Source organism: Scyliorhinus torazame, chromosome 16 (assembly GCF_047496885.1).
Source record: "Scyliorhinus torazame isolate Kashiwa2021f chromosome 16, sScyTor2.1, whole genome shotgun sequence".
Classification (NCBI taxonomy): Eukaryota; Metazoa; Chordata; class Chondrichthyes; order Carcharhiniformes; family Scyliorhinidae; genus Scyliorhinus; species Scyliorhinus torazame.
In genome coordinates this window covers 163,141,381-163,157,498 of record NC_092722.1, presented here as the reverse complement: position 1 = coordinate 163,157,498, position 16,118 = coordinate 163,141,381, and the positions used below count along the sequence as shown (strand labels likewise).

Genomic DNA, 16,118 nt, shown 5'->3' with positions numbered 1-16,118 from the left:
ATTAACACAGCTTCATTCACAAATAACCGTTGCTTTCTCTATTTTGACCAAAACTCAATTGACTTCAGAAACTGGCCTCCTGTTCCATGCCCCTCGTGCTTTATGGACTAACTTATCCATGTGGCACCTGGCTGCGATTTAAATTCACGTCCAAGAATGCCAGTTGCCAACATGTTCCATTGCTTTCACAAATAACTTCAGTAAATGCATTCACCAAAGGCTCCACTCCACCCCAGAAATCCATGCTGACTTCCTTTCCATGAAGGCACTCCTTGGCTTGGTGTCAGATTTTGTCTGATGAAGCTAACATGATGCACCTTGGGACATTTCAGTACGTGAAAGATGCTGTAGAATTTGCAAACAATTCTTCTTGTAGAATACCGAACTATGTGATTCATTATTGCCTCTTTCAGATGTCTTCCTAACACTTGACTGCAGCAAATGTTAGGTTGGCTGATCTCAGCTTCCTTGGTTTTCCCATTTGTCGCTTTATAAGATTAATTTTACATTTGCTACTTTCAAATTCTTGCATCTCCTGTTCCTAATTATTTCTTTCATAAAGGACAGAAACAGGACATTTGGCCCTCTCTGTGGCAGTGTTTATGCTCCACTAGAACCACCTCCCATCATTCAACTAATGTGTTCATAATTTTCTGATGGTTGTTTCCTTGAAGTTTGTGTTTTATCCTTGTAAATCTTTTTTTGGGCTCTCTAATACCTCTTTATCCTTTTTATAAAATGGTAGCCAGTACTGTATGCAGTACTCCCAAGAGTGGTCTAACCAAACTTCACTACAAATTTAGCAAACCTTTTTGACTATTCAATTCCATCTCGCTAGAAATAAACCCTTGTCTAGTCTCTTCTCCCGTGTGTTTGTTCAGCTTCCCCGAAAATGTGCTTATGCTATCCACCTCAACTGTTGCCTGAGGTAGCAAGTTCCACATTCTCATCATTCTCTGGGTAAACTTGAATTCCTTGTGACTTTATGACTATGGGCAGGATTCTCCATTTGGGAGACTATCTTCTCCTGCCAGAGTAGAATCATTCCTGGTCTGCACGGGCACTAGAAGTGGCACCCAAGAGCCATTCACTCGCCCTTGTCATGCAAATTTATGCATGATGGCAAGCTCCTGCTATCGGGAGTAAGAGGGCAACCCGATACCAAGGTCGGCGGCTGCTCCTTCCCACACCCCCGCCCCCAACAGCATGCACACATGAGGGTGACCTAATACCACCACCTTCCCCCACATTAGAGACCCACCCCTTATCAATCACCCCTGCCTGGAAGCTAAAGAGCAATCTAGGCAGAAACAGTTAAAAATCACTGCTTTTTCACTCACCTGTCCCTTACACCTGCTGCCTCAGGCAGAAAGCAACAGCTATTGTTTAATAGAAAGCCAAAATACATCACGACTTTAAACCCCACTCAAATCTTTGATCTGCAAAGCTACGATTCACTTTCAAAGAAAAATAGCTTTTCGTAGGCTATACCTGACAAGGTAACCGCTTCCAGGTAGCCAGGTATCTGGATTGTTTTCATCATTTCCATTCATGCTTCTAAAGTACCCTGCTGTTAAACTAACTACAATGTTTATAAACATCTAGCTATAATTGACAGGTCGTCGCCACATTAAAAAGTAGTTAAGTGCTTTCTACTGACAAAAAGAGGAAGTGAAAGCACTTATCTCCTAGATGTTTATAAACATGGTAATTAACTTCATGAAGGGAAATTAAAATAAAACAATCCAGCCACCTGGTTGTCAGTAATTACCCTGTCAATTACAGCCTACTAAAAGCTATTTCTCTTTGAAAGTGAATAGAGTCTAACAAATTGAAGGATCTAAGGGGGTTTAAAACCATGTGATGTGTTTTGAATTTCTATGAAGTAACATCTGCTGCTTTCTACACTTCTGTCTGAGGCAGTTGGTGTAATAGACAGGTAACTGAAAAAGCATTTATTCGTCACTGTTTCTGCCTGAACTACTCTTCAGCTTTCAGGCAGGGGTGACTGATGGCGGGGAATCTCTGATATGGTGTGGGTCTCTGATGGGGTGGGCAGGATGTGCATTGTGTGCAGGACGGGACCCTCCGATGGACTTTGGGGACACTTATGTTACATACGTACCCCCTTGACCCACTGCAAGGTCCATCTCATCAGGGCCAAGCTTGAAAATACTTGCACAAATCCATGCCCACGTGAATCCCGGATAGAAGGCTGGAGCATGACGGAGTTGTGGAGAATCGGATGACCAGCGTTTAATCAGAAGCACATAGATCAAATGATCCATTTGCCTCCTCCCGCAGGCACGGGGTGTGTTGCGTATTGCTACTGTTGGCGAGGGACCAGACCATCGGGCGGCGATCCTGTTTTTTGCCCATGCGCAATTCTTCACCACACCGTGAACTCCGCTACCGGTGGCGGAGAATACACCCCGATGTAACATTATTGGCTTCCTCCCCACAAGTGGAACCGTTCTCTCTCTGCCCACTGTATTAAAAACCTTCCAGCATTTTGAAGATCTCTATTAGGTTACACAACAACGTGTTTATCATGTTTAGCAGCATGAAACATTCTAAGATGCTTCACAGGAGCATTATGAAACAGAGTATGGCACTGAGCCACATAAGGAGATATGAGGTCAGATGGCCAAAGCTTTGTTATGGAGGTATGTTTTAGGAGTCCCTTATATTAATTACTATAATTGTATGTTAAGAATGAAAACCGGTTTATTTCCAAGAATTTGGAACAAAAGGCAGTTCTGGAAAATCCTGGCCATAGACTCTCCCAGTTCCTACCAGACACCCAGAGTAAACTGGTTTAGATAATCTTGCAATGATTCCCTAATCCTTCCCGAATCGGAGACAACTATGTTTAATTACCAACTTGAAGCATGCATTCTATTGCAGCGTGAATTCAACGTCAACAGCTTAAAGTGGGAAAGTGAAGTAGTGAGATGGAGACACATGCGTGAACTTGGGGCCTAGATGACTGAAGACAAGGCCACCAATGGTGGAGCAGTAATATTGCAAACAGTACAAGAGGTCAGAATTGCAGGAATGCAGACAACGTGGAGTCTTGTTTGGCTGGAGGAGATGACAGAGATAGGGAGGGGTGTGTCCATGCAGGGATTTGTAAACCAGGATAAGAATTTTTAAATCAAGACATTGGCTCAAGGTGAAGCAATGTAAGTCAGCGACCACAGGTGATAGGGGAACGGGGCTTGTAACGAGTTAGGAAATGGGCAGCAGAGTTTTGGATGATCTCAAGTTGATAGGGGACAGAATGTGGGAGATCAGCCAGGAGGCACTGGAATAGTCGGATCTCGAGGTAACTGTTGTGTTATGTACTCTGGGATAACACAGGCTGCAACTCGATGCAGCTTTGACCAAAAGATACTCAGACGTTGAAGTAAGTTCAATGTGATTTATTGAACCATTAGTACAGTTCTCTGAGTTTGATTCTCCTGCTAATCTTGCTTTAGTAACTCAGTCTAACTAACCAGTCTGCTCTAAGCCACGTGGTGGGTGTGATGCTTCTGATCTGCCCCTGTCCTTCTCTCTAAGTGTCGCCTGTGGAAAAGAGACAGAGCATGTGTGCCCTGTCCTTATATATGGGTTGTGTAATGCCCCCTTGTGGTAGTGTCACCTCTGGGTGTCTTGACTGCTCATTGGGTGTGTCCTATTCCAAGTGTTCATTAGCTGCATGTTTGCATATCATGACATCTCCGATGCTCCCTCTAGTGTTTACTTAGTTGTAGTGTATTTACAATAACCCCTTGTGTATTTACAATGATGCATATCACTGCAGTAAAAGGCACAAATGAGGGTGGCATCGTCAGACAAGCTGAGGCAGGAATGAAGTTACGAAGGTGGAAATAGGCAGTCTTGGTGACAACACCAGCATGAAATCAGAAGTAAATGTGACGCCAAGATGGTGAACAGATCAGCTTAATCTCAAACTGTTGCCAGGGAGGGAGATGGGGTTGGGAGCTACAGAATGGAATTTGGAACAGGGATCAAAAACAATGGCCTCTTCTCAATATTTAATTACTCAGCTTTATCTTTACAGGAGAAAATAGACTAATTGTTTTTGTCTTTTCCTGATGGTTGTTTCCTGGAAGTTCTTGTAAATATTTTTGCACCCTATCCAATACCTGCTTAACCTTTTAATAAAATTGTAACCAGAACTCTACACAGTACTCCCAATTGTGATCTTAACCAAGCTTCAATACAAATGTAGCACAACTTCTCAATATCCTCTCTCTAGAAATAAATCCCAGAACTTGGCTTGCTGCGTTTTATGGCATTATTAACCGGCATTGCAAGTTTTGATTTGTTTATTTGTAACTCTGGATTCAATTTGAATGAACATATGGCATCCTGATCTTTCTTGCTGTTGCTTGTTAGCTACTCCTGTCCGGAGATCTGCTGTCATGCATGTCGTCTGTCTGCTCTTACAGATCCATTATATCTCGTCTGCATCCTTCCTTAAAAACTAATACCTCACACAAGTAGTCATTTACGTGCCTATTCAGCAGGCTTAGCAGTGTCTGTGATTGGTCACAGTCCTCCTCAGTATTGATTGCCGTCCCCAGTTTTATGTTGTTCACAAATTTAGAAACTGCATTTCTGATTCCAAACTCATTATATTATTAGATTAATATAAATGCTTCCATAAACATAGGGTGCCTAAGTGGGGACTAAGTGCACTGGAGTGATTCCCGATGACACGCAGAGTGAACCCAATGTGCCGTTCAATGGCACTTAGAAAAGGTTTCCCCACGATTGGGATATGCATGCTATTCAATGGCACATTGGGGTTCTTGCTGGAGGTGAGAGGGGAGGGACCTAATCTTTCTGACAGGTCCCGCTCCTCAGTGATTGGGGCACCGTTTTTAAGGGATGCCCCGATCACAGAATGCTGCTGCAGCCTCACCCCCACCCTCCCGGACCACTGACACGGCTCGCCACTCCCCTCCCATCCATCACTGGCAAGACTCCCCCCCTGCCCATTCTCCCCCTCCAGCCCTATGTTTCATTGCCCCACCCTTGGCAGCACCAACCTAGTGGCGTACATTCACAGGCGTGGCAAGAGGGTGATACCCTCCTTACAATTGCCTCCAGGGTGCCAAGGGGGGGATCCTTCATGGGAGGTGGATTTTCTTTTAAATTCATTTGCAGGATGTGGGCATTGCTGGTTAGGCCAGCATTTATTGCCCATCCCTAGTTGCCCTTCAGAAGGTGGTGCTAAGTTGCCTCCTTGAACCGCTTCAGTCCTTGGGGTGAAGGTACACCCACTTGCTGTTAAGGAGGGAGTTCCAGGATGTTGTCCCAGCTACAGTGAAGGAGCGAAGATATAATTCCAAGTCAGGGTGGTGAGTGACTTGGAGGGGAACCTCCTGGTGGTGGGATTCCCAGGTATCTGCTGCCCTTGTCCTTCTAGATGGCAGTGGTCATGGGTTTGCAGGTTGTCTAAGGAACCTTGGTGAGTTACTGCAGTGCATCTTGTTGATGGTGCACACGGATCCCACTGTTCGTCGGTGGTGGAGGGTTTGAATGTTTGTGAAAGGAGGAGCAATTAAGAGGGCTGCTTTGTCTTGGATGGTTCGAGCTTCTTGAGTGTTGTTGGAGCTGAACTCATTTAGGCAAGTGGTGAGTATTCCATTACACTCCTGACTTGGGCCTTGTAGATAGTGGTCAGGCTTTCGGGGGTCAGGATTTGAGTTAGTCGCCATAGGATTCCTAGCCTTTGACCTGCCCTGGTAGCCACAGTATTAATGTGGCTAGTCCAGTTCCGTTTCTGATCAATGGTAATCCCCAGGATGTTGATTGTGGGGAATTCAGCAATGGTAATGCCATTGAATGTCAAGGGACAGTGGTTAGATCCTCTCTTGTAGGAGATGGTCATTGCCTTGGACTTGTGTGATGCGAATGTAACTTGCCACTTATCAGCCCATGCCTGAATATTGTCCAGGTCTTGCTGCATTTGGACATGGACTGCTTCATTATCTGAGGAATCACGAATGATGCTGAACATTGTTCAGTCATCTGCAAACATCCCCACTTCTAACCTTATGTTGGAAGGGAGGTCATTGATGAAGCAGATGAAGATGGTTGGGCCAAGAACTCTTGCGGTGATGTCCTGGAGTTGAGATGATTGACCTCCAACCACCACAACCACCTTCCTTTGTGCCAGGTATGATTCCAACCAGGTATGACTCCAGTTTAGCTAGGGCTCCTTGATGCCATATTCAGTCAAATGCGGCCTTGATGTCAAGAGCAGTCGCTCTCTTGGCACTGCCAAGGGATTAGGATGCTTGCATGGGCTGAAGGGGCTCATATTTGGCCTCTTTCCTGGGATGGAGATTGTTTGACTGCTCTCCCCATCTCCAGCTTTGTATGTCTAAAAGCCTAAAAGCATTGAACTGCATCATTTACATTCAATGTCACTGATGATTGCCCTTGCCAGGCTTTTTGATTGACAGGTCCAGGCTGTTTCAAAGAGAGGATTAAAGTTATTTATTTATAAAGCTCTACCAGGGGTCCATTAATTCAGAGGAACAGCTATTTGCCTAACATTGAGCATAGAAGTTTCTCTACCGTACATGTTTAAAGTTGTAGGAGTTGCAAAACTGATATGGGCGTAACCGGCACGAGCACAGATGGAATTATAGTGTCAGAGCACATTGAGCATTGAAACAAGGTAGTGATATTGAAGTTATGTGGCGCGGTTGGAGCACATGCAAATTATTTTGGACACCTAGTTGAGAGGAGACACTAGAACCATGGAATAGCTACAGCATAGGTTTACCATAGTGAGATTGAGACTGAGAGTTTATTGTTTGACAAAAGCCTCGATACGCTCAGGCTTTTCCACTTGAACAAAGACAGTTGAAGTCCATCAGATGTGTAGGGGAGGGGGATCAATTTTTCTGTAAAATTTCAAAGAGGTTAAATAATGAAAGATTGTTTCTGCAGACTAGTGAATTAGACATGAGAGGTCATTGGCTCATGTTATCACTAGAAGTACAAAGTGGATTAAGAAAATATTAATTAATAATTTAGCGAACAAAGTGTACCATCTCAAAATTTGCAGATGATACCAAGTTAGGTGGGGGGGGTGAATTGTGTCGAGGATGGAGCAATCCTACAGCATGATCTGGATGGGTTGAGCGAGTGGGCAAATCAATGGCAGATGCAGTATAATTTGGATCAGTGTGAGGTTATTCACTTGGAAGCAAAAACAGGAAGTCAGATTACTACTTGGATGGTTGTAAATTGGGAGAGGGGAGTGTGCAGCTGGACCTGGGTGACCTTGTGCACCAGTCACTGAAGGTAAGCATGCAGGTGCAGCAGGCGGTAAAGAAGGCTAATGGTATGTCGGCCTTCATTGCGAGAGGTTTTGAGTATAGAAACAGGGATGTGTTGCTGCAGTTGTTCAGGGCCTTGGTGAGGCCACACCTGAAGTATTGTGTGCAGTTTTGACCTCCTTCTCTGAGGAAGGATGTTCTTCCTCTCGAGGGAGTGCAGCGAAGGTTTACCAGACTGATTCCAAGGATGGCAGGACTGGCATATGAGGAGACATTGACTAGGTTGGGATTATTCTCGCGAGAGTTCAGAAGAATGAGGGGGGGATCTCACAGAGACTTATAAAATTCTAACAGGACTAAACAGGGTAGATGCAGGGAAGATGTTACCAATGATGGGTGTGTCCAGAACCAGGGGTCACAGTCTGAGGATTCCAGGTAAACCATTTCAGACAGAGATGAGGAGACATTTCTTCACCCAAAGAATGATGAGCCTGTAGAATTTATTACCACAGGAAGTAGTTGATGCTAAATCATTGAATATATTCAAGAGGCGACTAGATATAGGACTTGGGGAGAATGGGATCAAAGGTTATGGGGATAAAGCAAGATTAGGCTAATGTGTTGGATAATCAGCCATGATCGTGATGAATGGCGAAGCAGGCTCCTGCTATGTATCTATGTATGTCTTTGCACAAGAAGTTATTAAGTAGAATGCCTGACCACAAGTAGCTATGGAGAATGACTGACCAACAAAATTTGAAAGAATACTGAAGGCATATTTAACAATTAATTTAAAAGGACAAGAATGGGCATGAACCTGGCTAGGGGCATAGGTTTAAGGTCTGTGGGGCAAAGGTTAGAGGAGATGTGCGAGGCAGGCTTTTTACACAGAGTGTGGTGAGTGCCTGGAACACGTTGCCAGGGGTGGTTGTGGAAGCATAAACACTAACAGCATTCAAAAGGCATCTTCACAAATACATGGATAGGATGGGTATAGAGTGATACGGGTCTAGGAAATGCTGAGGGTTTTGACCAAAATTAGTGGTAGTGGCTTGGAGGGCCGAAGGGCCTGTTCCTGTGCTGTATTGTTCTTTGTTCTTCGTAATAAGCAATAGCACAAACATGATGGACTGAAGACCAACTTCTCTGATGACTTTTTATGTTCCTATGAGCAATTCAGTTGGTTTGACTACTGCTTGATAACACATTTGCATTAGACTGAATTACAATTAATACATTGAAATTAATGAATTAATTTGGGAAACAGCCAGTTGGAAGGCCTTTAAATTGATCTGGAATGAAATAATAATATTAATAATAATCACCTTTTATTGTCACAAGTAGGCTTCAATGAAGTTACTCTGAAAAGCCCCTAGTCGCCACATTCCGGCGCCAGTTTGGGGAGGCCGGTACGGGAATTGAATCCGCGCTGCTGGCATTGTTCTGCATTGCAAGCCAGCTATTTAGCCCACTGTGCTAAACCAACCCCTCAGAAGAATTTGAGTAGTAGCAAGGTTCCACCACAAAGGTGGAAGCAATTTGAAGATAAGAGATGTGTTCGTAAGCATCATGTGGGTGTGCCACAGGATCACCAGTCCATGGTGTCGCAGAGAGTTCACGGATAACAGGGAGCGGACAGGAAAATGAAGTTGAAGCCCAAGATCAGCTATGATTGTGTCGAATGGCAGAGTTGGCTCAACAGGCCGTATGTCTACTCCTGGCTTCCATCTCTGGTATTCTTTTTATAGATGCGTTACGTTGGTGATTTTCACGACAAACTGCAGAGACTCCTCCCTGTGTGACCCCCCGCCAGCCGAAAGAAAGAAACTGTTGAATGCCAGTATTCAGAGCAGAATACAACACTTTCCATTGGGCAGAAATTGCCCCTGGGCAACAAAACCATACAAAAGAGAGACCTCTGCCTGTTTCCACATGTCACCCATTCACATCACCGCCAAATTGGGATGGTTGCCTTCAATCTTATGACCATTTTTGGCCATTTTGGGAATCTGCTAAATAAGGATTGATTTTTCTACTGCAGGCTAAAATGTGGGGATTGGAAGCTCTCCACACAACGGGAGTAGCTCCATTAACAAAATTTCTGCCAGTAAGCTCTCAATTACATAGATTCACTTCGCAGATAGATTTGTGCGTAATTCAATCAAAATTGCACACACTTCCCAGTGGCAAGCCGAGGCCAAAAATGTCACTCAACAGATGAGTGTGGAATGGGTAGAGAAAAATGATATGGGCGGGGATTCTCTGGCCTCCCTCGGTGGCAGGAGGCACCCCATTGATGGCCGGCGGCAGGATCTTCTGGTCCTGGCAATGAGATTTCCCATCATCCACCCCATGCCGCCTGGAGTCCCGTCGGTGGGACCTAAGGACCCCGCCAACATGAACAGCTGAAGATCTTGCCCATGATCTTATGTTCGAACATTTGGACCGGGAGTTTCTGGTACTGAAAATTTTCACCTCTGACATTTTGCGCGGAATTTCACGCCGGCGGGAAATAATAATAATTGCTTATTGTCACAAATAAACTTCAATTAAGTTACTGTGAAAAGCCCCTAGTCGCTTTTTCGGCACCTGTTCGGAGAGGCTGGAATTGGAATTGAACCCGCGCTGCTGGTCCTGTTCTGCATTACAAGCCAGCTGTCTTAGCCCACTGCGCTAAACCAGCCCCAAGCCAGCCCACAAGTTTCCCAGTGACAAGGGGTGCTGTCAACGGGAATGGCGAGACCGGTAGTCGAAAAATCCGTGGCGGGGTGATCAGTAAATGCCTCCCCGTATGTTACTACCAACCAATGGTTAGCTTTAAAATATCCTGTAGGCTGATTGCTGTAAAATTAGGTTGAAATATCCTTATTCTAGTTGCAGGTTCAGACAAAAAAAAACTACTATTCATTTGACAATCACACTTATGTATCTGTGAAATGTGGCTGATGGGAAATGGAAAAAAATCACACTATTGCTGGTGTCGTCTGTAGTTGTAACAACGTGCAGAGAACTGTATTCTGAGAGGGAAATAACACCTAGTCTGAGAGTATTTCATGTGGAATGCTCTATTATTTACTGAGAGGCAGGCAAGATGTGGGTGAGACCACAAAGGGCCGAATAACTTAATGAAGCCAAGACCTCATTAACGTTTTGGGGCAGGTCAGTTAGCTCAGTTGGCTGGACGGCTGGTTTGTGGCCAGCAGAGCAATGCCGACATCCTGGCTGAGGTTGCCATGAAGGCCCTGCTTTCTCAACCTTGGCAATTGCCTGAGATGTGGTGACTCTCAGGTTAAAAGGGGAGAGCAGTCTTCTGGGACTATGGTGACTTCCCCTTCGCTTTCCCTGGGAAAATTGTTTATCTCAGTCACATTTTGTACTCCCATTTCCCAACCCACATCTGGCCAGCAGGTTGGGAGCCGGAGACCACGGCTAGAAATCCTTGGATGGTTGCCAGCAGTTGGGAGGTGGGAAAGAGCTTCAAATGGGAGGCTGGAAAGGAACACCATCTAGAGGGCTGGGAGCAGGGCAGCAATCAGAGCTGTGGAGGCTAAACAACACTTTGAGGGCCAGGGAGCAACACTCCTGGACTTAAAGGTGTGTTCAAAGAGACACTTACAAGGTGGAACTTACAGCTCCCACCTTCTTTTCACGGCCAAGTTTCCTGACCCCTGCTATGTGGCAGCCCGATTAAGTGTCAATTGAGTGCCCAGTTTCCACAGCGTTAATGAGACCCGTTAATGTGAAGAGAATAGGCCATAGTGGTGAGGTTGTGTTCCCCTATGTATCTTCTAGCACAACCCAACCCCACTACCGTCTCCCATCATGAAAGTCATGGGGCGGGATTCTCCACTCCCACGCCGAAGTGGCCGCGCCGTCGTGAATGCCGTCGAGGTTCACGACGGCGCGGAACGGCCCCGGTCCCGACCGATTCAGACCCTGACAATGGGCCAGTATCGGGGCCGCGTCATCTACACGCGCCAGGCCTTGTCGCCCGCGTAAAAGCGGCACCAACCCGCGCATGCGTGGTTGCCGTCCTCTCTAAGTCCGCCCCGCAAGAAGATGGGGGACGGATCTTGCGGGGCCGCGGAAGGAAGGAGGTCCTCCTTCAGAGAGGACAGCCCGACGATCAGTGGGCACCGATCGCGGGCCACCCCACATTCCAGGTGAAGCCCGGTGCAGGATCCCCCCCCCCCCAGCGTTCACGCACCGCCCACGACTACAGCGACCAGGTGTGGACGGCGCCGGGGGGAACCCACCGTTTTGGCCTGGCCGCTCGGCCCATCCGGGCCTCAGAATAGCGGGGGTGCCGGAGAATCGCCATTTTCGGTGTCTCCGGCGATTCTCCGGCCTGCGGCCCGCGAAACTCGACCGGGCCGTTCCCGCCGCTTGGGAGAATCGCGGGAGGGCGTCGGACCGGCGTCCCCGGAAATTTTGGCGGCCCGGGCGATTCTCCCAACCGGCGCGGGAGTGGAGAATCGCGCCCATGGTGTCAAGATATTTCCATTTTCAATTATGATATTAAAATGTATGGTATTAAAACTTCAGAAGATAATGGTTGAAGTTTCTTGTACATGATAAATACTGGATTACAAAAGTTTGAAAACCTAGACCAAGGCAGTGGTTTATTTCCCCACCTCCACATTTTAACCCCAGGCAGAAAGTTGGTGGGGCTGCTCGACCTCGAGCAATAGTCGGAGTCTTAGGGCTGGATTCCCTGGTTCCCAGCTGCATCTTTATTGGCGGCACGCCGTTCACTGGCGCATTGAAGCCACGCCGTGCCACCGGGATACCCGCAGGCAGGAATGCGCTGCCAGTGGGAACAGAAAATCCATACGGCCAGAGGATTTCGGCCTTGGTCCATTTTAACAGCCAGCTGCACCTAATTAATGTGGTGTTGGCTAGCTGCCTGCCTGAAATGAAAATCCAAAGGCAACTTGCAGGCAAAGGCCTGTGAAGATTGGGTGACCCATGCACCAACAGCAGTTAGCTATCTTGCAGATTGGTGCACATTGCGAGCATTTGATGCAGTGATGGGCAGCGTAGGCTGGTGAGTTGGCCCGTGAGTGACCTTCCTTCATCTCAGTGGGCCGCAAGATTGAAATCAGGGGCGGGATCCTCCGACCCCCCCGCCGGGTCGGAGAATCGCCGGTGGCTGGCGTGAATCCCGCTGAATTCTCCGGCACCGGATATTCGGCGGGGGCGGGAATCGCGCCGCGCCGGTTGGCGGGCCCTCCCCTGGCGATTCTCCGGCCCGGATGGGCCGAAGTCCAGCTGCTGGAATGCCTGTCCCGCCGGTGTGGATTAAACCACCTCTCTTACCGGCGGGACAAGGCGGCGCGGGTGGGCTTCCTGGGGTCCAGGAGGGGGCGCGGGGCGATCTGGCCCCGGGGGGTTCCCCCGCGGTGGCCTGGCCCGCGATCGGGGCCCACCGATCTGCGGGCGGGCCTGTGCCGTGGGGGCACTCTTTTCCTTCCTCCTTTGCCATGGTCTCCACCATGGAGGAGGCGGAAGAGACCCCCTCCACTGCGCATGCGCGGGGATGCCTTGAGCGGCCGCTGACGCTCCCGCGCATGCGTCGCCCGGCAAAGTTTGTTTCGCACCAGCTGGCGGGGCACCAAAGGCCTTTCCCGTCAGCTGGCGGGGCAGAAATCATTCCGGCGCTGGCCTAGCCCCTTCAGGTTAGGGCTCGGCCGCTCAAGATGCGGAGGAGTCCGCACCTTTGGGGCGGCGCGATGCCGGACTGATTCGTGCCATTTTTGGCGCCGGTCGGCGGACATCGCGCCGATTGCGGAGAATTACGCCCCAGGTCTGTTCACTAACCATGACTCCATAAATAAGATTAAAAACATGCTAAATATTTCAAAACAAGATATATAAAATGCTTAATTATTTATATATTAATAGAACTATCACCAACTTCAAAAGGAACATTTACACTTTGGATGAAGGTTCTCACAGTCAGTGTTGTGTGCTATCACCGTGCACCTCACTTCACGTGCTTGCTTTAAGTGGGTATCACTTCAGTCATACCAGTAGAAAAAAATTACACAGCCGGACACCGGCAGAATGTGGCAACCCTGTCTGTGGGCAAAGATCAACACAATGCCTTGTGGGCCGCACTCAGAAGCCTGATGGGCTGCATGTGGCCCCCGGGCCTCAGGTTAGGCACCACTGGTTTTATGGGGCAGACTGTTGGTGGGGATCCCCATTGTGGGAGCTGCCTAAATTCCTACCCCCAGCCACCAAAAAATAAACATTTGTCTATCAGGAGTGTCCGTGGTGGAAACTCCCTCAGCAGAGCATGAAAATTTATTTCAGGTCCACTTGGCAACATAGGACCCCAATTTATTTTTGCAAGGGCTCCCAGCTGAGTAAGGCAAGTGATTCCACTCCGCAGAAAAAGCAGCATTAACAAGTTGCGGGCTGGTAAAAGGTTGGTGAGCACCATTCTGATTTTAACTCCATTCCGCTGCCTTCTGCTGGGTGAATAGAGGGAGTTAAAATTCCCCCTTCTATTTCTACAACAGCAGTGATTCATTACTGGCAGAATGAACATCAATGAGAAAATGATGGTACTTAATGGGGCCCATTACCAGCAGGTAAATCAAATGAAGAAATCGGCTATAAAGCCATTCCCCACTGGAAAATCAATCGCATTATTCATCGTAAAAGAAAATAATTAATGAGGAAATGTGTACCACTGATCTCGGTTGAAATTATGATTTTATATTTCACTGGCACTTATACTATAATATAACTTCAAATACGAAAACTTTTCAAAAAAGTAATTAACAAAGGACTGACTGGATCTCTGTGCAATAATGTTCCTGAGGTTTCGAGTGTGTAATTTATGATGTGTAAAGGTAAAAAGCATACAATGTTTACTTTCAATGTCTAGCATTTGTCTGCAGATTGAACAAAGCCCATTTGTGACCTTAAATGAATTTTCCATGGTTAAAACCCTATGTGTTTTCAGTCCCCAGGATATATACGAGAAGTCAGCGAGGATATTGTCCAGCAATGTAAAGAAAAACTTGAAATGAATGCGTGCAAAGAACTCTTCTGTAGCTGTGTGAAGTAAGTGAAGAAACACAAATGTGATTCGCCAGGGAGTCATTTCTGCCCTCTGTTTAACCAAAGTATCCAGTTGCTGCAGTCTCATAATTTGAAAGATGACGACGTTTACATTTCTCTTGCTATTTAGTTTTCACTTATTATTACCATAAGTATATCCTTCCTTCTGTGTGACATCCTCTGGAATGCTACAGTGGGGTTCGTGCGTTACACATTTTGATTAATGAATCATCCCTCAAGTCCAAATCTGATTTTTCTTTCAAGAAGCAAAGTTAAAGCAGCCCTAATGTGAAACATGCTCACCAGTTATTACTTGTTATCTTTGTTGTACAGTTAGGACAAACCCAGCACCTTTCTTTAAACAGACTGAGCAAACTGTATGACCAACTCAGTATGTAAAAGCATGTTGTTCCAATCTTCATCGCAGTATCATTGATAGTGTCGCAGTCATTAGGTTTATTGTACCTAGTCCATTTATACAGCACCTTTAACACAAAGGGGCCTCAAAATATGTCACAGAGGAGAAACAAATGTTGAGTAATAGAATGGCCAGGAGATGATCGAAAGCATGGGTTAGAATGAAGGGTGTAATCTTCCATTTTCTGTAGCTGACACCTGGATGAAATCTTATACAAGGACACTGGGTGGATGGTTCACTGTGTTCCTACCCCGTTCTGGAGGTGGATCATCAAAGGTGGCAACTAGCCACCGAGCAGCGGCAGCTAGCCGATTTAAATAATCACACGCCTAATTGTAGACAGATTGAAGGTTCGGTGGGTGCTTGAAGGCTGCTAGCCAACAAGCAGATGGGGGACCGCTGAGGCTTCTTTCAGTTTCCCAACCTCATCTGGAGGTGCAGGGCTCAGTGGGCCACAGCTGCAGGCACAGGTTCCTCTTGGGACGCCCCCTCTCCCCTCCGCAGGTGTGGCCTGACAGCTTTGGCCACATTTCAATTTTAAAAAGAGACTCTCGTAATGGATCCTTCAGTGGCAGCTCCTATCTCTGCAAATGGGGCTGGATTGGCCATGCAAAATTTCCCTTTGTGCCCAAAAAGGTTAGGTGGGGTTACTGGGATAGGGTGGAGGTGTGGGGTGCTCTTTTCAAGGGTCGGCGCAGACTCGATGGGTCAAATGGCCTCCTTCTGCACTGTAAATTCTATGTCTACGTCTCGGATGGCTTTCCAAGGCTGCCAACCCTCTCATTCGGTCTGGAGCCTCTGGAACCTGGCGCCATCATGGAGGTGACCATTTTGGAGGCCTGGTTAGTGTACCAGCAGGAGCAGGGTCAAGGACAGGAAATGTCCCAACACGCAATTATTTTTAAAGGGTGCAGTATTCCACCTGAAGTTTCAGGAACCCTTTTAAGGAGAGAAGTAGCTAGCAGTCTAAGTGGTGGTGAGAATACAGGATTTGAGATGCATTCCAGCTTGAAGCAGCACGCTGATATCTAGTGTTAGTACAAGATAAATCACATGGCTGAGGAGTCATTTATTGGCAACTGCATTCTGCCAAAGACAGTGATGGAAAATTTTAAGTTTAACATTCAAAAATCTAGGTTTTTCATTTGTGTTTTCAATCAAACAGAAACTCAACAAGAATTTTTAATTTCCAATTTCCTTTTTGAAAGTTTACTTTGGCACAAAATTACACATTTGGCTCCACATCGTGCCAAGAGTGTAATTGTATCAAGACTAACTGTGTCATAGTAGGCAATTCTGAAAAGTTTGCTCCAAAA

General features: G+C 46.7%; 1 protein-coding gene across 1 annotated transcript in view; it reads left to right on the top strand.

The window, feature by feature from the left end:
* Positions 1 to 16,118, top strand: part of LOC140393195 (G protein-coupled receptor kinase 5-like) — a 385,259-nt gene that overhangs the window by 278,510 nt on the left and 90,631 nt on the right. Inside the window, exon 5 of the mRNA XM_072479357.1 lies at positions 14,287 to 14,387. Coding sequence (XP_072335458.1) covers positions 14,287 to 14,387 — 101 coding nt within the window. The remainder of the gene's footprint in view (positions 1 to 14,286; positions 14,388 to 16,118) is intronic.